The sequence below is a fragment of the Lithobates pipiens genome, unplaced genomic scaffold (genome assembly GCF_037356315.1).
Source record: "Lithobates pipiens isolate NorthernLeopardFrog02 unplaced genomic scaffold, aLitPip1_a1.2 Scaffold_35, whole genome shotgun sequence".
NCBI classification, from domain to species: domain Eukaryota; kingdom Metazoa; phylum Chordata; class Amphibia; order Anura; family Ranidae; genus Lithobates; species Lithobates pipiens.
In genome coordinates, this window is record NW_027507811.1 from 14,029,624 (window position 1) to 14,053,289 (window position 23,666).

At 47.5% G+C, this 23,666-nt stretch overlaps 3 protein-coding genes across 5 annotated transcripts in view; 1 reads left to right on the forward strand and 2 right to left on the reverse strand.

The window, feature by feature from the left end:
- Positions 1 to 17,824, forward strand: part of LOC143955522 (uncharacterized) — a 433,055-nt gene extending 415,231 nt beyond the window's left edge. Inside the window, exons 9-11 of the mRNA XM_077465564.1 lie at positions 5,476 to 5,573; positions 12,661 to 12,802; positions 15,003 to 17,824. Coding sequence (XP_077321690.1) covers positions 5,476 to 5,573; positions 12,661 to 12,802; positions 15,003 to 16,381 — 1,619 coding nt within the window. The 3' untranslated portion in view covers positions 16,382 to 17,824. The remainder of the gene's footprint in view (positions 1 to 5,475; positions 5,574 to 12,660; positions 12,803 to 15,002) is intronic.
- Positions 1 to 23,666, reverse strand: part of LOC143955568 (uncharacterized) — a 234,219-nt gene that overhangs the window by 199,641 nt on the left and 10,912 nt on the right. The gene's annotated exons all lie outside the window — the stretch shown is intronic.
- Positions 1 to 23,666, reverse strand: part of LOC143955614 (uncharacterized) — a 347,615-nt gene that overhangs the window by 186,682 nt on the left and 137,267 nt on the right. The window lies entirely within an intron of this gene.

Consider the following 23,666-nt stretch of genomic DNA (forward strand, 5'->3'; position numbering starts at 1 on the left):
CTCAACCCTCATCTAACGCTGCTGTCCTCCACTCCTCAACCCTCATCTAACGCTGCCAGCCTCCACTCCTCAACTTCCATCTAACACTGCTGTCCTCCACTCCTCAACCCTCATCTAACGTTGCTGTCCTCCACTCCTCAACCCTCATCTAACATTGCTGTCCTCCACTCCTCAACCCTCATCTAACACTGCTGTCCTCCACTCCTCAACTTCCATCTAACGTTGCTGTCCTCCACTCCTCAACCCTCATCTAACGTTGCTGTCCTCCACTCCTCAACCCTCATCTAACACTGCTGTCCTCCACTCCTCAACCCTCATCTAACACTGCTGTCCTCCACTCCTCAACCCCCATCTAACGTTGCCGTCCTCCACTCCTCAACTTCCATCTAACACTGCTGTCCTCCACTCCTCAATCCTCATCTAACGCTGCTGTCCTCCACTCCTCAACCCTCATCTAACACTGCTTCCTCAACCCCCATCTAACACTGCTTCCTCAACCCCCATCTAACACTGCTGTCCTCCACACCTCAACCCCCATCTAACACTGCTGTCCTCCACTCCTCAACCCCCATCTAACACTGCTGTCCTCCACACCTCAACCCCCATCTAACACTGCTGTCCTCCACTCCTCAACCCCCATCTAACACTGCTGTCCTCCACACCTCAACCCCCATCTAAAACTGCTGTCCTCCACTCCTCAACCCCCATCTAACACTGCTGTCCTCCACTTCTCAACCCTCATCTAACACTGCTGTCCTCCACTCCTCAACCCTCATCTAACACTGCTGTCCTCCACTCCTCAACTTCCATCTAACACTGCTGTCCTCCACTCCTCAACCCTCATCTAACGTTGCTGTCCTCCACTCCTCAACCCTCATCTAACATTGCTGTCCTCCACTCCTCAACCCTCATCTAACACTGCTGTCCTCCACTCCTCAACTTCCATCTAACGTTGCTGTCCTCCACTCCTCAACCCTCATCTAACGTTGCTGTCCTCCACTCCTCAACCCTCATCTAACACTGCTGTCCTCCACTCCTCAACCCTCATCTAACACTGCTGTCCTCCACTCCTCAACCCCCATCTAACGTTGCCGTCCTCCACTCCTCAACTTCCATCTAACACTGCTGTCCTCCACTCCTCAATCCTCATCTAACGCTGCTGTCCTCCACTCCTCAACCCTCATCTAACACTGCTTCCTCAACCCCCATCTAACACTGCTTCCTCAACCCCCATCTAACACTGCTGTCCTCCACACCTCAACCCCCATCTAACACTGCTGTCCTCCACTTCTCAACCCTCATCTAACACTGCTGTCCTCCACTCCTCAACCCCCATCTAACACTGCTGTCCTCCACACCTCAACCCCCATCTAAAACTGCTGTCCTCCACTCCTCAACCCCCATCTAACACTGCTGTCCTCCACTTCTCAACCCTCATCTAACGCTGCTGTCCTCCACTCCTCAACCCTCATCTAACGTTGCTGTCCTCCCACTCCTCAACCCTCATCTAACGTTGCTGTCCTCCCACTCCTCAACCCTCATCTAACGTTGCTGTCCTCCCACTCCTCAACCCTCATCTAACGCTGCTGTCCTCCACTCCTCAACCCTCATCTAACGTTGCTGTCCTCCCACTCCTCAACCCTCATCTAATGTTGCTGTCCTCCCACTCCTCAACCCTCATCTAACGCTGCTGTCCTCCACTCCTCAACCCTCATCTAACGTTGCTGTCCTCCCACTCCTCAACCCTCATCTAACGTTGCTGTCCTCCCACTCCTCAACCCTCATCTAACGCTGCTGTCCTCCACTCCTCAACCCTCATCTAACGTTGCTGTCCTCCACTCCTCAACCCTCATCTAACGTTGCTGTCCTCCCACTCCTCAACCCTCATCTAACGTTGCTGTCCTCCACTCCTCAACCCTCATCTAACGTTGCTGTCCTCCACTCCTCAACCCTCATCTAACACTGCTGTCCTCCACTCCTCAACCCTCATCTAACACTGCTGTCCTCCACTCCTCAACTTCCATCTAACACTGCAGTCCTCCACTCCTCAACTTCCATCTAACACTGCTGTCCTCCACTCCTCAACCCTCATCTAACGCTGCTGTCCTCCACTCCTCAACCCCCATCTAACACTGCTTCCTCAACCCCCATCTAACACTGCTTCCTCAACCCCCATCTAACACTGCTTCCTCAACCCCCCATCTAACACTGCTGTCCTCCACTCCTCAACCCTCATCTAACGCTGCTGTCCTCCACTCCTCAACTTCCATCTAACGCTGCTGTCCTCCACTCCTCAACCCTCATCTAATGTTGCTGTCCTCCCACTCCTCAACCCTCATCTAACACTGCTGTCCTCCACTCCTCAACCCTCATCTAACGCTGCTGTCCTCCACTCCTCAACCCTCATCTAACGTTGCTGTCCTCCACTCCTCAACCCTCATCTAACGTTGCTGTCCTCCACTCCTCAACCCTCATCTAACATTGCTGTCCTCCACTCCTCAACCCTCATCTAACACTGCTGTCCTCCACTCCTCAACTTCCATCTAACACTGCTTCCTCAACCCTCATCTAACGCTGCTGTCCTCCACTCCTCAACCCCCATCTAACACTGCTTCCTCAACCCCCATCTAACACTGCTGTCCTCCACTCCTCAACCCTCATCTAACGCTGCTGTCCTCCACTCCTCAACCCCCATCTAACACTGCTTCCTCAACCCCCATCTAGCACTGCTGTCCTCCACTCCTCAACCCTCATCTAACGTTGCTGTCCTCCACTCCTCAACCCTCATCTAACACTGCTGTCCTCCACTCCTCAACCCTCATCTAACACTGCTGTCCTCCACTCCTCAACCCTCATCTAACGCTGCCAGCCTCCACTCCTCAACCCTCATCTAACGCTGCCAGCCTCCACTCCTCAACTTCCATCTAACGCTGCCAGCCTCCACTCCTCAACTTCCATCTAACACTGCTGTCCTCCACTCCTCAACCCTCATCTAACGCTGCTGTCCTCCACTCCTCAACCCTCATCTAACGTTGCTGTCCTCCACTCCTCAACCCTCATCTAACGTTGCTGTCCTCCACTCCTCAACCCTCATCTAACATTGCTGTCCTCCACTCCTCAACCCTCATCTAACACTGCTGTCCTCTACTCCTCAACCCTCATCTAACACTGCTGTCCTCCACTCCTCAACTTCCATCTAACACTGCTGTCCTCCACTCCTCAACCCTCATCTAACACTGCTGTCCTCCACACCTCAACCCCCATCTAACACTGCTGTCCTCCACTCCTCAACCCTCATCTAACACTGCTGTCCTCCACTCCTCAACCCTCATCTAACGTTGCTGTCCTCCACTCCTCAACCCTCATCTAACGTTGCTGTCCTCCACTCCTCAACCCTCATCTAACGTTGCTGTCCTCCACTCCTCAACCCTCATCTAACGTTGCTGTCCTCCCACTCCTCAACCCTCATCTAACACTGCTGTCCTCCACTCCTCAACCCTCATCTAACACTGCTGTCCTCCACTCCTCAACCCTCATCTAACACTGCTGTCCTCCACTCCTCAACCCTCATCTAACACTGCTGTCCTCCACTCCTCAACCCTCATCTAACACTGCTGTCCTCCACTCCTCAACCCCCATCTAACACTGCTTCCTCAACCCCCATCTAGCACTGCTGTCCTCCACTCTCATCTAACGTTGCTGTCCTCCACTCCTCAACCCTCATCTAACACTGCTGTCCTCCACTCCTCAACCCTCATCTAACACTGCTGTCCTCCACTCCTCAACCCTCATCTAACGCTGCTGTCCTCCACTCCTCAACCCTCATCTAACGTTGCTGTCCTCCACTCCTCAACCCTCATCTAACATTGCTGTCCTCCCACTCCTCAACCCTCATCTAACGCCGCTGTCCAGCACTCCTCAACCCCATTCTAACACTGCTGCCTCCCACTCCTTCTTTCCCCTCTTCCCATACTGCTCTCCTATACTCCAAACCCCCTCATCCTCCCCTGCTGTCCCCTGCTCCTTGGCAGCTCATCTGACACTGTTGTCCTCCACTCTTCACCCTGCTTTCTCTTACTCCTCACCTGCTTATCCCCCACTCCTCCACCTGATTGTATGCTGTTTTCCCTCATCCAACAATCCCCCCTTCTCTATCAGGAACCTGGCCAGAGAGGGGAGGAGGAGGACAGGAAAGCCATTGTTAATTCCAAAGTTGTTGCGATTTTATCACAGCAGATCAGGTTCTTCATGGAGGACGAGGAATAGGCTGATTCTAATTGCTCCACAGCCATCTGCCACCCACACAACAAGCATCACCCCAAATCTCCCATATATCCACTGTTTATAAATGTAGTGTGGTAGAAAACAGGTTAATAAAATCAGGGAGGTGAGGAGGATTCTGGGAGGTCACATGACATCACTCTTCTCTCTATTAATAAAACACAGACCTGACCGGAGAGGTGAGGAGGATTCTGGGAGGTCACATGACATCACTCTTCTCTCTATTAATAAAACACGGACCTGACCGGAGAGGTGAGGAGGATTCTGGGAGGTCACATGACATCACTCTTCTCTCTATTAATAAAACACAGACCTGACCGGAGAGGTGAGGAGGATTCTGGGAGGTCACATGACATCACTCTTCTCTCTAATAATAAAACACAGACCTGACCGGAGAGGTGAGGAGGATTCTGGGAGGTCACATGACATCACTCTCATCTCTATTAATAAAACACAGACCTGACCGGAGAGGTGAGGAGTATTCTGGGAGGTCACATGACATCACTCTCATCTCTATTAATAAAACACAGACCTGACCGGAGAGGTGAGGAGGATTCTGGGGGGTCACATGACATCACTTTCATCTCTATTAATAGAACACAGACCTGACCGGAGAGGTGAGGAGGATTCTGGGAGGTCACATGACATCACTCTTATCTCTATTAATAAAACGCAGACCTGACCGGAGAGGTGAGGAGGATTCTGGGAGGTCACATGACATCACTCTCATCTCTATTAATAAAACACAGACCTGACCGGAGAGGAGAGGAGGATTCTGGGAGGTCACATGACATCACTCTTATCTCTATTAATAAAACACAGACCTGACCGGAGAGGTGAGGAGGATTCTGGGAGGTCACATGACATCACTCTTATCTCTATTAATAAAACACAGACCTGACCGGAGAGGTGAGGAGGATTCTGGGATGTTGACTGTATCATTGTGTGTGTCAGGTTCCTATAAGGTGTCAGGATGTCACTGTCTATTTCTCCATGGAGGAGTGGGAGTATTTAGAAGGACACAAGGATCTCTACAAGGACGTCATGATGGACAATCAGCCGCCCCTCACATCACCGGGTAAGAGGAGACTTTATTGTAAAGGAGAGAGCAGTACGGAGGCTCCACCTAGATCCCCCATCATCTGATAAACACATAGAAACAATGTATTCAGTCAGTGTGTGTGTTTCCTACAGATGGATCCAGTAATGGGAACCCACCAGAGAGATGTCCCCGTCCTCTGTATTCCCGGGATTCTACACAGGAAGGTCACACCATCCCCCACCATCATCAGGTAGGTGGAATGGAACATCTGAAACATGTATGGGCCTCGCTTCTCTGTCATCTTCTCAGATGAAGTGAAGACCTTATAAGTCGATGTTCTTTCTGTGGTTTTAATTCATTGTTTTTCAATACTTTGTAATGGAAGAGTGACAATCTGATGAATGTGAAAGTTGAGAGTAAAGCAGAAGAAGAAGAGATTAACGTGAGGGGTGATCAGCAGTCAACAGAGGAGATGATGATGACCAAAAAGCAGACAGAATCCTATCTGCATATCACCAAAGGTGAATGTAAATGTTATAAACAGCAATGATTTCATTGTCTGCTTGGTTGCTGACTTATAGGTAACCTATCTTAACAGACCCCCCTATCTCTTACCCTATACCTTTTTTATTCTTACAGAGGAATCCAAAAATGGGAACCCACCAGAGAGATGTCCCCGCCCTCTGTATTCCCGGGATTCCACACAGGAAGATCACACCATCCCCCACCATCATCAGGTACCGTAGGTGCAGAGGCGGCTCTAGGCTTTTGTGAGGCCTTAGGCAAAACCTAGACACGAGGCCCCACTGATGCCCTAGAACTGCGCAGCAGGCCTTCACAGATTGAGATCCTCGTGCGGTGGATGGGAAAAGTGACGTGCGTGGACGCAACATCACTCCTCATTGTCCAGGCAGAACATCAGGTGTCTTAGGTTACGTGAGAAGTTAGTGTAACAGGGCTCTTAAAGCGGAGGTCCACCCTAAAATGGACCTTCCGCTCATCGGAATCCCCCCCCCCCCCTCCGGCGCCACAATTGGCACCTTTCAGGGGGGAGGGGGGTGCAGTTACCTGGATAATCCAGGTAACTGCACCCACTTCCGGGATAGCTCTCTGCGGAAAGGGGCGTAGATTACGCCCCTTTCCGCAAGTGCCCGCCCCTTTCCGCAAGTGCCCCGCTGCCTGCTGGGAAAACACACAGATCCCAGAGGCAGCGGGGACCGTCCTTATTGCGTAGCGCGGCTCGTGCATGCGCAGTAGGGAACCGGGAAATGAAGCCGAAAGGCTCCATTTCCTGATTCCCACACCCAAGATGGCGGCGGCAGCAGCTCCCGAGAAACGATCTACAGATCGGCTTCAGGTGCCGACATCGCGGGCGCGCTGGACAGGTAAGTGTCACTATTTTAAAAGTCAGCAGCTGCAGTATTTGTCTCCCGGCGTAACGTTGCCTGCACACAGCGGCATTAAGATGTCCTGTCACCTCTAAAATAAAGTGCTGCAGATCAGATGTTTGGCACGTCAATGCCTGAGCACTGTCAATGAAAAGTGGGGTAATGTGTGTGGCACTACCCCCCGAAAGAGCCGCCTGATAATTTTGAGTTCCCTGTTCTGCGCCTCAACCCCAAGAACACCCTCAGCCCCTCTGACACACCTGGTTGATTGAATCAGTACAGACACACATAGCGTATAGTGCCTTTCACCTTACTGTAGGATATAGGAAAATTACACACATGCTTAGTGGTAGACACTATTTGTCTAGAATTAGAAACTTGCATAAACGACAAAAAGTGCAGTTCACAAAGCAGAGTAGAACTGCCCTCAGGTAATAAAAGGTAAACAAATAGATCTATAAAAGCAGCTCTATTTCAATAGCAAAAAAAGCAATACGAGACTAGGTAAATCAATATTTTAGCAACACAACTGTAATCTAAACGTGTCTAAAGGAATAGTGGTTTTCGAGTGCACGCGAAAAAAATTAGAGAAGGTGGGGGCCCCCCTTTTAAATGGCAACAACTGTTATCCCCGGTCCAAGAAGTGATGTCATACAGGGGAGGGCTGGTAGCCTGTCCAGTCAAGTGGCCCATTGAACCACCGAATCAGCTCATGCATGCCCATTAAAGTGGTTGTATGCTCAATTTTTTAACTTTTACCTACAGGAAAGCCTATAATAAGGCTTACCTGTAGGTAAAAAAAATATCTCCTAAACCTGTACGGTTTAGGAGATATTCCCCTCGGTATGCGCCACTGACTGCAGCGGCGCATGCGCACAAGGGATTTCTCGCCGTGAAAATCTGGCAGGTTGGCCGGTCGGCCGGACGGCCGGACTGAAATCTCCCGCGCGCATGCGCGGGAGTGACGATATCGCGGCTCCGGCCACTCACAGCGCCGGAGCCGCGATACCCAGAAGAAACGCCGAGGGAGCATGTCAGCTCCCTCGGCGTGGATCGGGCCAGATGTCGGGGCCTCGTTCTAAGGTAAGTATTTCATAATGAGCGAGTATGCGGTGCATACTCGCTCATTATTCCTTTTGCTTTGCAGGTTTAAAAAAATAAATAAAAAATTTGCGGGTTTACTACCGCTTTAATGCAGATTTACCGGTGTCCATAAATGCAGCCACACCAGTGCCCATCAATGCAGCCTCACCAATGTACCTAAATGCAGGCTCACCAGAGTTGTAGTTTCCTCTGCCCTGTTCGGGAACTTGTGTGGACTAACTTTCTACATGAGGAAAAATAAAAAGGCAGCGGCTTCCGGCTGTTTTCAACATAGGTTAGAGTGGCCTAGGCGGCAATTGCCACTCTGCCCCCCCCCCCCCCACCCTCGGCCCAGCCCACCCCTGACGTCATACATGACACTTCCCGGTCTGTGTACAGGAGGGCGGCTGAGTGGACGAAGGTCTGCTAAGCTACTGCCACCCTTCCCAGTGTGCCACCCACCATGACAGCACTGGGCCCGCAGGTGGGACAGTGGTGCCCGGTAAACGTGGTGAAGGGGGTTGCACATCGTGTCAGTACTGGAAGTGATAGGCTGCTTCCCAGCCACTTGTAACACTTCCAGATGAAAGGCGACAGTCAGCTTTACTAAAGTACACACACTCCCAGCTGCTATAGGGGCTGGAAGTGTGTAAAAAAAATAAAAATAAAAATAGAGCACTGTAAAAAATCTAATTTTACTGCCCCCCCTATCCTGGCGTCCTGAGGTGGCTGCTTAAGCTGCCATATGGTAGTGCCGGCCATAGCCCTGGGGCCGCTACAGTTATAGGGCAGTCTTTAGGCTCGGTTCACACCAGTGTGCTGTGCAATCTCACATGTGATTCACACCACACCACACTGCAGTGCAAGTCACATGTGAAGTCTGTGCTATGCGATTTCTGCCATACAGATAGTATGGCTGAATTTGCATCGCATTTGGACCAAAGTCATGCAGGACCCTTTTTTTTTGGTCTGCACCAGAATCGAATCACATAGGTGTTCACACCCAATGCGATCCGATTCATGTCTGAATTGACAGTTTGCACAGCAATATGTGAACCGATCTGGGGGTGTCATTAAAGAGGAGTTCCCCCTTAAAAAAAAAAAAAAATTAAAGTCAGCAGCTACAAATACTGCAGCTGCTGACTTTTAATAAATCGGACACTTACCTGGCCCAGGGTCCAGAGATGTGGGGGAACGAAGCCCCGCTCATTCCCCCCCCCCCCCCCGTCCTCTGCTCGGTGGCGCCGGCATTCTAACTGTGAGCACCTGGCACCCACAGCACATGCGCAAGAGGGGCCGCGCGCCGTGATTGGCCACACAGTCATCTGGGACCTGTCACGTGTCCCAGATGATTGACAGGAGGGAGGGGACACAGAGCTGAGCCCTTCCTGCGACAAGGGGAAGTGATGTCACCAGCCCAGGCACTGAAGGAGGCAGACTACAAGGGACCCCCTAGCAACAGACATTTAGAGGTGAGTTTAAAAAAATCCATTTTTATTTTTTTATTTTTTTTAGGAATTTTCATGATTTTTTTTTTTTTTTTTTTTATGTGCAACACCACTTTAACTTTGTATTGACACTTTCAGTGGTTCACATAAGGCAGTGTGAACCACTTGCGAGTTAAGTGCGATGTGGGAACCCACAGTGGATTCGCGGGGTTCTCGCATCACACCAGTGTGAACCGAGCCTTAGGGCCGGTTCACACAGCGAGGCGATGCGAGGCGACACGGCTCGCCTCGCCTCGCTCCCGCAAGTCGCCCCCGTTCTGTACAATGGAACCGTTCTGAGAGGAGCGACTCGAGTCGCTCCGACTCAGAAAAAAGGTTCCTGTACTACTTCGGGGCGACTTCGGGGGCGACTTGCATTGACTTCTTTACAGAAGTCCTCTGCAAGTCGCCGCTGAGGTCCCCGCAGGTCGCGGCGAGGCAAGTCGGAGACGCCTCGCCGCGCCTCGCTGTGTGAACCGGCCCTTAGTGTTGGTTCACACTGCAGTGATGTGGGAACCCTGCAAATCCACTGTGGGTTCCCTCATCGCATTGCCCTATGCAAATTGCTGGGAGTGTCAATACGATGTTAATGACACCCCCCCCAAATCAGTTTGCATAATCGCAGTGTAAACTACAAATTCGGACAGGAATCAGATCACATGGATGTGAATACCCATGCATTCCGATTCTGCTGCAGATCAGAAAAGAGGTCCTGTGTGAGTTTGGTCCGAATGCCATATGAATTCAGCCAAACAATCTGTATTGCTGAAATCACATCGCACAGAGATCGCATGTGATTTGCACTGCAGTGTGGTACAAATCACATCCGATGTTGTACATCGCTGCAGTGTGAACCAGCACTAAGTCCTAAATCTTCCTCTCTAATCCCTGGTGTATGTTGAAACTGTGAATAGGACGTGTGGGCAGTATCAGGGCCAAAGAATAACAGGGTGGGCAGTTCCTATAGATGTCAGTAGATAATGGCCGACCGGCCCTCTTACCAGACCCGGGGATGCAGCAACAATGGTTCCACCGATCAGGAGTAAGCTCATTCTGGGTTGCCTGCGGCGACTCCGCTGGGTAGTGTCCTGATCTGTATTCTGGAAATAACCTCATGCCTTTCACCCGGACAGTTCGAGTTTGGAATCATGTGTCCGGGTTTCAAACTGCAAGAAACCCGGACACATTATTCAGACTAGGCTATGGCTTCTTAGCAGGGTTGCTGGCTGCAGTTGTCGAAGCCGAGAGTGCCTGTTACACTGTCTTTCACACTGCACAGAGCCAGCACAACAACCCCCCCCCCCCCCCCAACACACACACACAGACGGGAGAGGAGAGCGGGCTTGATCTGCTCCTCTTCCATCCCGCCCCTACCCCTCTGTGTATGCCCACATTCCAGTCCCTGACACCGTGCCTCAGAAAAGGAAAGTGGTAGCCGGAAATTTGAAGTCCAGCAGCCTCAGATACATCTGGATGACAGCTGCTGACTGCCAAGGAGTGAGTGAGCTCACCATCCATCCCTGTCTGTAACTGAAGTCTCCCCCCCTTCTTCTCTCCTGCCTCCGAATGAGTACACTAAGGTAATTCAGGGTTCTCAGAGCACCCCTTACATCAGAGTTCCCCTTTACACCAGAGGCCACAGTGTTCCCCCTTACATCAGAGTTCTCTCCATACATCAGAGTTCTCAGTGTTTCCCCTTACATCAGAGTTCTCTCCATGCATCAGAGTTCTCAGTGTTTCCCCTTACATCAGAGTTCTCTCCATACATCAGAGTTCTCAGTGTTTCCCCTTACATCAGAGTTCTCTCCATGCATCAGAGTTCTCAGTGTTTCCCCTTAAATCAGGGTTTCCAGAGCATCCCTTATGTTGGAGTCCCCAGAGTTCTCCCTTACATCAGAGTCTGCAGAGTCTCCTCTTACAATGTAAGATAACTCTGCAAGTGGATTCAGATGTAAAAGGGGAACTATGTGGACTCTGATGTAAAGGGGGATTCTTGTGATTAATTTCATATGATTAGAAATGTTAGTTTATTGTAAAATATATGTATAGTTTATACTATAAAAAAAAAAAAAATTCTATGCCCTGCTAAAGTGTTCGGGTTTGACTTGAAGAAAAGGTGGCAACCCTAGGTGCAGTGCAGTGGGATTCTCTTTCTGATGGAGTCCTGGGTGCACTTCCCCAAAATTCTCCCGGGCTTCTGCTTTTCTCTCTCTCCTCTTCAGCTGGGCATGCTGGGGGGGCTGCAGTTTCTTCCCTTAGTGTTGCAATGTCCAGCCCTCGGGACTACATTTCCCACAATCCTCCTCTCAGCTTAATTTTAGTGTTGTTTCTCCCTGTCCAATAAGAAGGAGGGGGAAGAAACACTAGTACAGTGGTGAGGAGGAGGAGGAGGAGACACATAGACACAACCACTCCGATCTTCTGCTCAACACTGACAGGAGGAAGGAGGGGAATGGGCAGGAAGCAGAGAGAGAGAAAGAGAGAGCTCTCCATTCTTTTAGCGGCAGCTCGAGCAGGAGGTGAAGGAGATCTCCTCGGACCGCTCCTGTCATTTGCCGGCAGGGAGAGCAAGCGGGATGGGGATCCACGGCACCCGCTTACACATATCAGGCAAATTCGGCGACTGCGAGGCCCCTGCGATCGCGAGGCCTAAGGCGATCGCCTAATTTGCCTAATTGGAGAGCCGCCTCTGCGTAGGTGGGACTCAGAAAGTTGAGATAACAAATATATATTTATTAATGTTTAATGTCTCCAGTTATACTATCTTACATATATGGGACGCCGTTTCCCCAAAAAAAAATTTCAATAAGATCTGGTCAACCTGGGTGGATGCCAGGAAACTTATTCTTCAAATGGAGAACCATTGCCCGGTCCCTAACAAGGGGAATGTGAACTGCTTCCCCCTTCTTATCTAAGTGACTCTATAAGAGGTTTCAAAATATCTCTTCCTCTCCTATATGGGAGTTTAGTAGGCGCTTAATTTAGAGTGCTTACTTAAATCATTTGTCTATAAGTTTAGTAGATGAGGTCGAAAAAAAGACAGAAGTCCATCAAGTCCAACCTATGTTACTTTTGGCTAAATCTCTGGTTTGGATCTGAACGTTCCAATGAATAATTTGTCCATATGGTAGTCCCTTCTTTCTAATTGTTGGTTTGGTAGATGTCTCCGTTAGATCTACAATGGCCTATGACTGATCCCGCACATCAAGACCTATCTCACCTGTCATACACTTGTATAACGTTGCATATGTCTCAATATAATATCTTTCTGTTAAAAAACTAAATTTTTTTTAACATAAAATAAAATTTTTGAACGAGAAAAAACAAAAAAACAAAAACAGTTTACATTTTAAAAATATTGTTTTCTTGGTTGGTTTAGGATGAAGATCAGATTAATGTAAAAATTCAGATTATAAAGAAGGAAGAAGAGATGTATGTGATGGTTGATCAGCAGGTTACAGAGGAGCTTGGGATGATGGATGGAGTTAAAGAGGAAGAAACTTCTCCAGATATCAGCTCAGGTACATAATAATCATCACTAGATGCAAAAATGGTTTAAAGCCGACCTACACACCCCAAATCCACCTTCCATCTTCTCAATTTTACAAGCCATTTTTTTTTTGTCTACCTTTTGCTTGACATGGAGATGCTGTACACCATATGAAAGGTCCATCTCCATTCCTCAATATAACGTCATGTTCCCAACAAATGAGGAGGAGATACTGTACACCATATGAAAGCTCCATCTCCATTCCTCAATATAACGTCATGTTCCCAACAAATGAGGAGGAGATACTGTACACCATATGAAAGGTCCATCTCCATTCCTCAATATAACGTCATGTTCCCAACAAATGAGGAGGAGATACTGTACACCATATGAAAGGTCCATCTCCATTCCTCAATATAAAGTCATGTTCCCAACAAATGAGGAGGAGATACTGTACACCATATGAAAGGTCCATCTCCATTCCTCAATAGAACGTCATGTTCCCAACAAATGAGGAGGAGATACTGTACACCATATGAAAGGTCCATCTCCATTCCTCAATATAACGTCATGTTCCCAACAAATGAGGAGGAGATACTGTACACCATATGAAAGGTCCATCTCCATTCCTCAATATAACGTCATGTTCCCAACAAATGAGGAGGAGATACTGTACACCATATGAAAGGTCCATCTCCATTCCTCAATATAATGTCATGTTCCCAACAAATGAGGAGGAGATACTGTACACCATATGAAAGGTCCATCTCCATTCCTCAATATAACGTCATGTTCCCAACAAATGAGGAGGAGATACTGTACACCATATGAAAGGTCCATCTCCATTCCTCAATATAACGTCATGTTCTCAATAATTGAGGTGGAGGTACACTACACAGCATGAAAGGTCCATAACATGGGGCAACAAGTGGGCAATCATTACAAATACATGGGGGAACGAGCAGACGATCGTGATAATACATGGGGCAACAAGTGGGCAATCATTACAAATACATGGGGGAACAGGCAGACAATCATGATAATAAGACATGGGGCAACAAGTGGGCAATCATTACAAATACATGGGGGACAGGCAGATGATCGTGATAATACATGGGGCAACAAGTGGGCAATCATTACAAATACATGGGGGAACAGACAGACAATTATGATAATAATACATGGGGCAACAAGTGGGCAATCATTGCAAATACCTGTGGTAACAGGCAGACAATCTTGATAATACATGGGGCAACAAGTGGGAAATCATTACAAATACATGGGGGAACAGGCAGACAATCATGATAATAATACATGGGGCAACAAGTGGGCAATCATTACAAATACATGGGGGACGGGCAGATGATCGTGATAATACATGGGGCAACAAGTGGGAAATCATTACAAATACATGGGGGAACAGGCAGACAATCATGATAATAATACATGGGGCAACAAATGGGCAATCATTACAAATACATGGGGGACGGGCAGATGATCGTGATAATACATGGGGCAACAAGTGGGAAATCATTACAAATACATGGGGGAACAGGCAGACAATCATGATAATAATACATGGGGCAACAAGTGGGCAATCACTACAAATACCTGTGGTAACAGGCAGACAATCTTGATAATACATGGGGCAACAAGTGGGAAATCATTACAAATACATGGGGGAACAAGTGGGCAATCATTACAAATACCTGGGGTAACAGGCAGACAATCTTGATAATACACGGGGCAACAAGTGGGCAATCATTACAAATACATGGGGGGACAGGCAGACAATCTTGATAATACATGGGGCAACAAGTGGGCAATCATTACAAATACATGGGGGGACAGGCAGACAATCTTGATAATACATATGGCAACAAGTGGGCAATCATGGTAAATACATTGGCCACTGGCAGACAATCACGACAATACTTGGGGCAACAAGTAAGCAATATAACATTATGTTCTCAATAATTGAGGTGGAGGTACACTACACAGCATGAAAGGTCCATCTCTGTTCTTAACCATAACATTGTCATTGCAGAAACATTATTACTTAGTGTTGTTTGGTTGGGTTTTATCATTGATCTGCTTTGTTGTCTTAGTTTGGTGTCGTAATTGCACCCATTTCCTTGTCAGACCTCTTTTGAACTTTGAAATGCTCGACCTTCATACATGACTCCCGAAAAAAACCTTTATAATTTTGTTTTTAAATTGTCTTCCGACAGACAGACTCTGTGGTGGGAATAGAAGAACATCGGAGAAAGATGTGGATGATAAGGACATTGGATGTTCTCCAGAAGTAAATCCCATTCCTCATAATACACATGACAGACCTCCCCGTTGGAAGAGAACATTGGATATGTCCAATTCTGAGGAATCTCCTCATAAATCACCTACTTGGACTTCAGATAGTCCTCTAATATCTGACAGTGCGGATGGATGTGGAAATCCATCTAATCTCAAGGAATCTTCTTTAAGCCATAAAGGGGTTCAAAAAGTAGCAAATTTATTGTCATGTTTGGAGTGCGGGAAAATTTTTACTCAGAAAAGAAACCTTCTTAGACACAAGAGAATTCACACAGGTGATCGTCCTTTTTCATGTTCAGAGTGCGGGAAACGTTTTTTTAGGGAAAGCGCTCTTCTCATACATCAGAGAACCCACACGGGTGAGCGTCCTTTTTCATGTCCAGAGTGCGGGAAATGTTTTACGGAGAAAGGCATACTTCTTAGACACCAGAGTATTCACACAGATGAACGTTCTCTCTCGTGTTCAGAGTGCGGTAAATGTTTCCGTCACAGAGCAGCACTTATAACACACCAGAGAAGTCATAAAGATGAGCGTCCTTTTTCATGCCCCGAGTGCGGGAAATGTTTCTCCTACAGAAGTATATTGCTTAGACATCAGAGGGTTCACACAGGCGAGCGTCCCTTTTTGTGTTTAGAGTGCGGAAAACGTTTGACTACGAAAGAACATCTACTTTCACATCAGAGAGTTCACACAGGCGAGCGTCCTTTTCCATGTTCTGAGTGCGGGAAATGTTTCACACAGAAAGGAGAGCTTCTTATACACCGGATGATTCACACAGGTGAGCGTCCCTATTTGTGTTCAGAGTGCGGGAAATGTTTCATTAAGAAAGTGAACCTCCTTGCACACCAGAGAATGCACACAGGTGAGCGTCCTTTTTCATGTACGAAGTGCGGGAAATGTTTTTCTTACAAAAGTGTACTTCTGAAACATCAGAGAGTTCACGCAGATGAGCGTCCCTATTCGTGTTTAGAGTGCGGGAAATCTTTTACTCGTAAAGAAGACCTTTGTCAGCACCAGAAATATCACACGGGTGAACGTCCTTTTTCGTGTTCGGAGTGTGGGAAGCGTTTTTTGTACAAAAGTTTCCTTCTTAGACACCAGAAAGTTCACACAGGCGAGCGTCCCTTTTCATGTCCAGAGTGTGGGAAATTTTTCACGAATAAAGGAGACCTTTGGCAACACCAAAAATATCACACGGGTGATCGTCCTTTTTCATGTTCGGAGTGTGGGAAGTGTTTTCTGTACAAAAGTTTCCTTCTTCGACACCAGAAAGTTCATACGGGCAATCGTTGCTAGTGGTAAAACCATAGCTCCACCACAAACCAATATGCCACTTATAACTGGCAGCACTGTTCCTAGTGTTGTATCCCTAGAATAGGAAGTGAGGTACTGGCAGGATCACACACTGGGGTGTCCCTGTTTCTCTTTTTCCTTTCTCCATAAGAGGGCAATCATGATAATAATACATGGGCAATAAGTGGGCAATCATTACAAATGCATGGGGGAACAGGCAGACAATCATGATAATAATACATGGGGCCACAAGTGGGCAATCATTACAAATACATGGGGGACGAGCAGACGATTGTGATAATACATGGGGCAACAAGTGGGCAATCATTACAAATACATGGGGGAACAGGAAGACAATCATGATAATAATACATGGGGCAACAAGTGGGCAATCATTACAAATACCTGTGGTAACAGGCAGACAATCTTGATAATACATGGGGCAACAAGTGGGAAATCATTACGAATACATGGGGGAACAGGCAGACAATCGTGATAATAATACATGGGGCAACAAGTGGGCAATCATTACAAATACATGGGGCAACAAGTGGGTAATCATTACAAATACCTGTGGTAACAGGCAGACGATCTTGATAATACATGGGGCAACAAGTGAGCAATCATTACAAATACATGGGGGAACAGGCAGACAATCATTATAATAATACATGGGGCAACAAGTGGGCAATCATTACAAATACCTGTGGTAACAGGCAGACAATCTTGATAATACATGGGGCAACAAGTGGGAAATCATTACAAATACATGGGGGAACAGGCAGACAATCATTATAATAATACATGGGGCAACAAGTGGGCAATCATTACAAATACCTGTGGTAACAGGCAGACAATCTTGATAATACATGGGGCAACAAGTGGGAAATCATTACAAATACATGGGGGAACAGGCAGACAATCATGATAATAATACATGGGGCAACAAGTGTGCAATCATAACCAATACATGGGGGAACAGCAGACAATCTTGATAATAATACATGGGGCAACAAGTGGGCAATCATTACAAATACATGGGGGGACAGGCAGACAATCTTGATAATACATGGGGCAACAAGTGGGCAATCATGGTAAATACTTTGGCCACTGGCAGACAATCACGACAATACTTGGGGCAACAAGTAAGCAATCACGACAATACATGGCACAACAGATAGGTAATCAAGACAATACAGGGGACAGCAGGCTGGCACTCGTGATAATCCATGGAGCAACAAGTGGGCAATCTTGATAATTGGCCAACTGCCAGACAATCGTGACAATGCATGGGGCGACAAGTGAGCAATCACGACAATACCAATGTATGATTATTAATACATTTGTTAATTCTATTATAAAAGATTGGAGCTTTATTCTAGTTATATAATGTACTTTGTGGTAATTGGTTATTCTGATCTTGTAAAATAAAACAAAATTTTCTTCCTTGAGTCTTCTTTTTTACCAATGACCATAATTATCAGATGATCGGTTCATAGAAAGTCATCCATTGGGGTTTTATTTGTGAGATGGAGGGTCCAGTTTCAGAGTCCAGAAAGTCCAGTTTCAAAGAGTCCAGAAGGTTCAGTTTCAAAGAGTCTAGAAGGTCCAGTTTCAAAGAGTCTAGAAGGTCCGGTTTCAAAGAGTCTAGAAGGTCCGGTTTCAAAGAGTCTAGAAGGTCCGGTTTCAAAGAGTCTAGAAGGTCCGGTTTCAAAGAGTCCAGGAGGTCCAGCTCCAAAGAGTCCAGGAGGTCCAGCTCCAAAGAGTCCAGGAGGTCCAGCTCCAAAGAGTCCAGGAGGTCCAGCTCCAAAGAGTCCAGGAGGTCCAGCTCCAAAGAGTCCAGGAGGTCCAGCTCCAAAGAGTCTAGAAGGTTTAGTTCTAAATAGTCCAGAAAGTGCCATTGCAAAGAGTACAGATGGTCCAGTTGCAGAGGGTCCACTAGGTCCAGTTCCAAAGAGTCCAGAAATTTCAGTTCCAGAGGGTCCAGGAGGTCCAGTTCCAGAGGGTCCAGGAGGTCCAGTTTCAAGGAGTCTAGAAGATCCAGTTCCAAAGAATCCAGGAGGTCCAGCTCCAAAGAGTCCAGAAGGTCCAGCTCCAAAGAGTCCAGAAGGTCCAGCTCCAAAGAGTCCAGAAGGTCCAGCTCCAAAGAGTCCAGAAGGTCCAGCTCCAACGAGTCGAGAAGGTCCAGCTCCAAAGAGTCGAGAAGGTCCAGCTCCAAAGAGTCGAGAAGGTCCAGCTTCAAAGTGTCTAGAAGGTTTAGTTCTAAATAGTCCAGAAAGTGTCGTTGCAAAGAGTACAGAAGGTCAAGTTGCAGAGGGTCCACTAGGTCCAGTTCCAAAGAGTCCAGAAATGTCAGTTCCAGAGGGTCCAGAAGGTACAGTTCCACACATGTGTCAGCTGCTATCTAAGAAAACATGGAGCCACTACAAGTACCAAAAAGATTATTCCCATCCCCGCCATCTTGGTTCTCCTCCTCCATGTTTTCAGCAGTTGGCTCCATAATTTCACATTCGTTGTATTCATCAGTGATATGGCGGTTATCATCATCATCATCATCATCACACGTCTGCTCTCCTCCCCTTCTTGTTGGTGTCTCTGAAAGTGACATGTATGACGTAATACAAATGTTACATGCCGAAGTGAGAGCAATAAATCTAGCTCAAGACCTCCTCTGTAACACTAAGCTGATGATCTATAGGGGGGCTTTTGAAGCGTTGCCTATAGAAAATAATGGGTGCCGAAGTTTGTTGCCATTTCGCGAGCTCACGCAAATTTAAGTGTATATAATAAATAGAACTCGCGCTAAGTGGAATAGTAAGTGAATAAACTGCAGCAGCTATTACAAAGGTGCTAAAACCTCAAAACGAAATGTATAAATTAACAGCGCTAGCAGAATATTAAACAACAAGCTGAACAATGTGCTCAAAAATTATTAGCTGTCACAATATTAACAAAAATAAGTATAATAATAAAGTGCTCAGTGCTCCAAAACAAGGTACTTCTGTGATTCAGGATAAAGTGTTCAAGTGCCACACTCTCCCTTTTGTGACCCCCACTCACCAGAGTTAATGAACCCTCAGCTTTACAGTCTGGGGTCAATAAAGGTGTGATCCACAAGATCTGGTGAGTGCGGAATGGACTCTCTTAGAAACCTCCATATGGGTGTTCACGTGGATGGACCGAGGTAGACCAATCATAATGGGGAAAACAGAAAAAAGCCAAATAGTGACGTACCGCCGGTACTATGTGTACTGCGCAATCAAACAACGCCGCCCACGAGACAACTGTATTAAACAGGCATCGGTGTACGTTCCAGGTCTGCCACTGGACGACAGTAAGCGTTCCACGGATGGCGGAAGTTGTATCACTGGTTCAAGAAACCGAAAATGCGTCAATGCATTTCGCACCTCCTCCAGGGCATCCTCAAGGGCAAAAATTTAAGGTTTGGCATGTTGGGCATTCCTTTTTTACTCTTTATACTTGTAGCGCCACCCCCGCAAGGGCCACTGTAATATACGGGTCTTCTGTCCCACACCAGTGCTGGCTCACCCTCCCCAGGATCTCAGTAACACCAAAACACTGTTTAAACTTTTAGCTGGGCTTTATTAGAACTGGCAAAAAAAAAGCCCTGAAAAGAGATCTTTTGATTAACAGAATACAAATATTAAAGCGGGAGTCCGCCGGGACTCCGCGTTTTTTTTTTTTTTTTTAAAGCCAGCAGCTACAAATACAGCAGCTGCTGACTTTTAAAATAGTGACACTTACCCGTCCAGCGCGCCCGCGATGTCGGCACCCAAAGCCGATCTCTCGATCATCTCTCGGGTGCTGCCGCTGCCATCTTGGGTATGGGAATCAGGAAGTGGAGCCTTTCGGCTTCATTTTCCGGTTCCCTACTGCGCATGCGCGAGTCGCGCTGCGCAATAAGGATGGACCCGCTGCCTCTGGGATCTGTGTGTTTCCCAGCAGGCAGCGGGGGACTTTCGGAAAGGGGCGTAATCTACGCCCCTTTCCGCAGAGAGCTATCCCGGAAGTGGGTGCAGTTACCTGGATTATCCAGGTAACTGCACTCCCCTCCCCCTTGAAAGGTGCCAATTGTGGCGCCGGAGGGGGGGAGGGTTCCAATGAGCGGAAGGTCCACTTTAGGGTGGACCTCCGCTTTAAGTGCAATAATATACTACAACTTCTCAGTAAAGGAAAACAGGATTTGTGTTCATTCACTTTAAAGCGGGAGTCCGCCGGGAGTTCCGCCGTTTTTTTTTTTTTTTCAAAGCCAGCAGCTACAAATACTGCAGCTGCTGACTTTTAAAATAATGACACTTACCCGCCCAGCACGCCCAGCGATGTCGGCACCCGAAGCCGATCTCTCGATCGTCTCTCGGGTGCTGCCGCCGCCATCTTGGGTATGGGAGTCAGGAAGTGGAGCCTTTCGGCTTCATTTCCCGGTTCCCTACTGCGCATGCGCGAGTCGCGCTGCGCAATAAGAATGGTCCCCGCTGTCTTTGGGATCCGTGTGTTTCCCAGCAGGCAGCGGGGGGGACCTTCGGAAAGGGGCATAGATTCTGCGGAAAGGGGCGTACCTTCTGCAGAATCTACGCCGGAAGTGGGTGCAGATACCTGTACTGTACAGGTACCTGCACCCCCCCTCCCCCCTGAAAGGTGCCAATTGTGGCGCCAGAGGGGGGGGAGGGTTCCAATGAGCGGATGGAGCTCCGCTTTAACCGCCAGTGGGAGGCCTTGCCTGAAATGCACTGAACAAGTGGTGAACAAACTGTACAATACAATACAAAGAATGTTCAACAATTCCCCTAAAAGTGATATTACTGACTATAAGATCCTACCTAAGTCTTGTAGGTTCTAGCTAACCACTGGCCAGTGGGAATTCTATTCACACACACAGAGTCTGCCAGCGTTGGAGCCCTTTAAATCCTGTGTTTGAGTACTCAGACTTTTGTGAAGTAATATTTGTAATCCACAGAATGGAAAGGGGTATCTTTACAAAGTGTCACAAAGATTTACAGATGTGGAGATCCACCTTCAGATAAAGCTGCATTAACAGTAAATAGGACCTAGCAGCTAGATCCACATACACAAGGATGGCAGAAGATCTCTCACCATTAGATGCACTTGATATATCTTCCTTCCAGCAATTGGTAGATTGATCGCTGTCTCAGTTGACTGGATGGTGATGTGAGCAACACAGGCCACAGAAACCTCCAAACAGAATAATAATAATAATGATGATTGCTGCAGCACTGAAACCGGTCTCTAGATTTCTCTGCACTGTTATCACATCTTCAGTAATCAGGCAGAATAACACACTGCAAACTCCCCTCTCAACCTTCCTTTAGGAGAGTCACAGGCTCTGGAAGTGCTCAAGAGATAAACACATGGGATACTTTTTTCTGTCTGCCTGCCACCATGCCAGTCTGTCTCTCCTCCTCCTGTGTCCTCCTCTCTCTCCCCCAATCACAGCTCTCCTGAGTAGCTATCCAATCCTGTCTTTCATTGTTTTTGTTGTTAGGGGGTGGGCTTCTTTCTTAGCTACAGCAGGACCCAATCTGCCTTCAATCCTGCAGCTATCAGTTTAGCCAGAAAATGCAATGCAATGTTTCAGAGAGCAATATTCTGCATATATTACAGAGGCAATACTAAGCCTGTGCTACATACTCTTTTATATTTTACCAAAAATTTGGGTCATTTATTGCGTTTGTTTGCCCTAAAATTGTGTTTTTTACTGTGTGACATAAAAAAATGTTTTAAAGCTGACCTACACAACCCCAAAACCTCCACTCCATTCCTCAATATGACGTCATGTTCCCAACAAATGAGGAGAAGATACTGTACATAAAAAATTGGAACTACCACTATTTTATTTTCTAGGGTTTCTGTTTTCAGAAACTATATAATGTTTGGGGGTTTTGCGTAATCTTCAGGCCTAAAAATTAACATGTATGCAAAAAAAGGTACAGGGGCGCATTTGACGCCCAACAATAGTGGCTGAAGGCATCCAGTGCGCCCCACACCAATTCAACCAACTGTACAAAAAAAGTGGCAACCACCCCAATCTATACCTAGCCTTTGCAGCAAGGTGCCAGTCCTGGAAATGTACCGTTAGAGAAAATAACGAAAGTATTTGTCAGGGCTGGGGTCAGCCCTTCCTTCTCTGAGCTGGCCACTCAGCTGCCGGCTGATTGTCAGCTCCTATCTCTCCACAGTTACTCAGCTGTTGATGATATCCTGCTCGTCAGTCCTGCCTACTTAAAACGGGAGTCCGCCGTTTTTTTTATTTTTTAAAAGCCAGCAGCTACAAATACTGCAGCTGCTGACTTTTAAAATAATGACACTTACCCGCCCAGCGCGCCCACGATGCCGGCACCCGAAGCCGATCTCTCGATCGTCTCTCGGGTGCTGCCGCCGCCATCTTGGTATGGGAATCAGGAAGTGGAGCCTTTCGGCTTCATTTCCCGGTTCCCTACTGCGCATGCGCGAGTCGCGCTGCGCAATAAGGATGGTCCCCGCTGTCTCTGGGATCCATGTGTTTCCCAGCAGGCAGTGGGGGGACCTTCGGAAAGGGGCGTAGATTCTGCGGAAAAGGGCGTACCTTCTGCAGAATCTACGCCGGAAGTGGGTGCAGATACCTGTACTGTACAGGTACCTGCACCCCCCTCCCCTCTGAAAGGTGCCAATTGTGGCGCCGGAGGGGGGGAGGGTTCCAATGAGCGGAAGGTCCTCTTTAGGGTGGACCTCCGCTTTAAGCCGTCTAATCCAGAGGGTCTCTGCCTTCGCCTTGGTCAACATCACAGAGTGGATCTCCTGCATTCCTGTTTAAAGACTTGCTTTGCTGACATCCCTTCTGGCTCCAGATCCTGCTTGCTGTTTCATTACTTTGATCCCAGACTTCTGGCTTGGCTGACTATCCATTCCAGTTACTGAACTTTGGCTATGTTTTGACATTTGTTCTTTTTACTTTTATTATTTACGTTCTGGTTACTGAACTTTGGCTATGTTTTGACTACATTTGTTCTTTTTACTTTTATTATTAAATAAGTGCGATTTAACTGTACTTCTGTCTCGGGCTGATTTCATGGTGTCTGACCGTATCACAGACAGTACTCAATTGTTTTGCTGCGAGGGAACTAATACGGCTACAATCACCTGAAGTACGCTAAGTACAAAAATCCCATTATGGTCCACAAGGTGGTGATCTGACTTATCACCGGCGGAACGCATAGACAGGAAGTGATGTAGGTCTTAGAGGAAGTGATGTGGGTACAGAGAGGAAGTGATG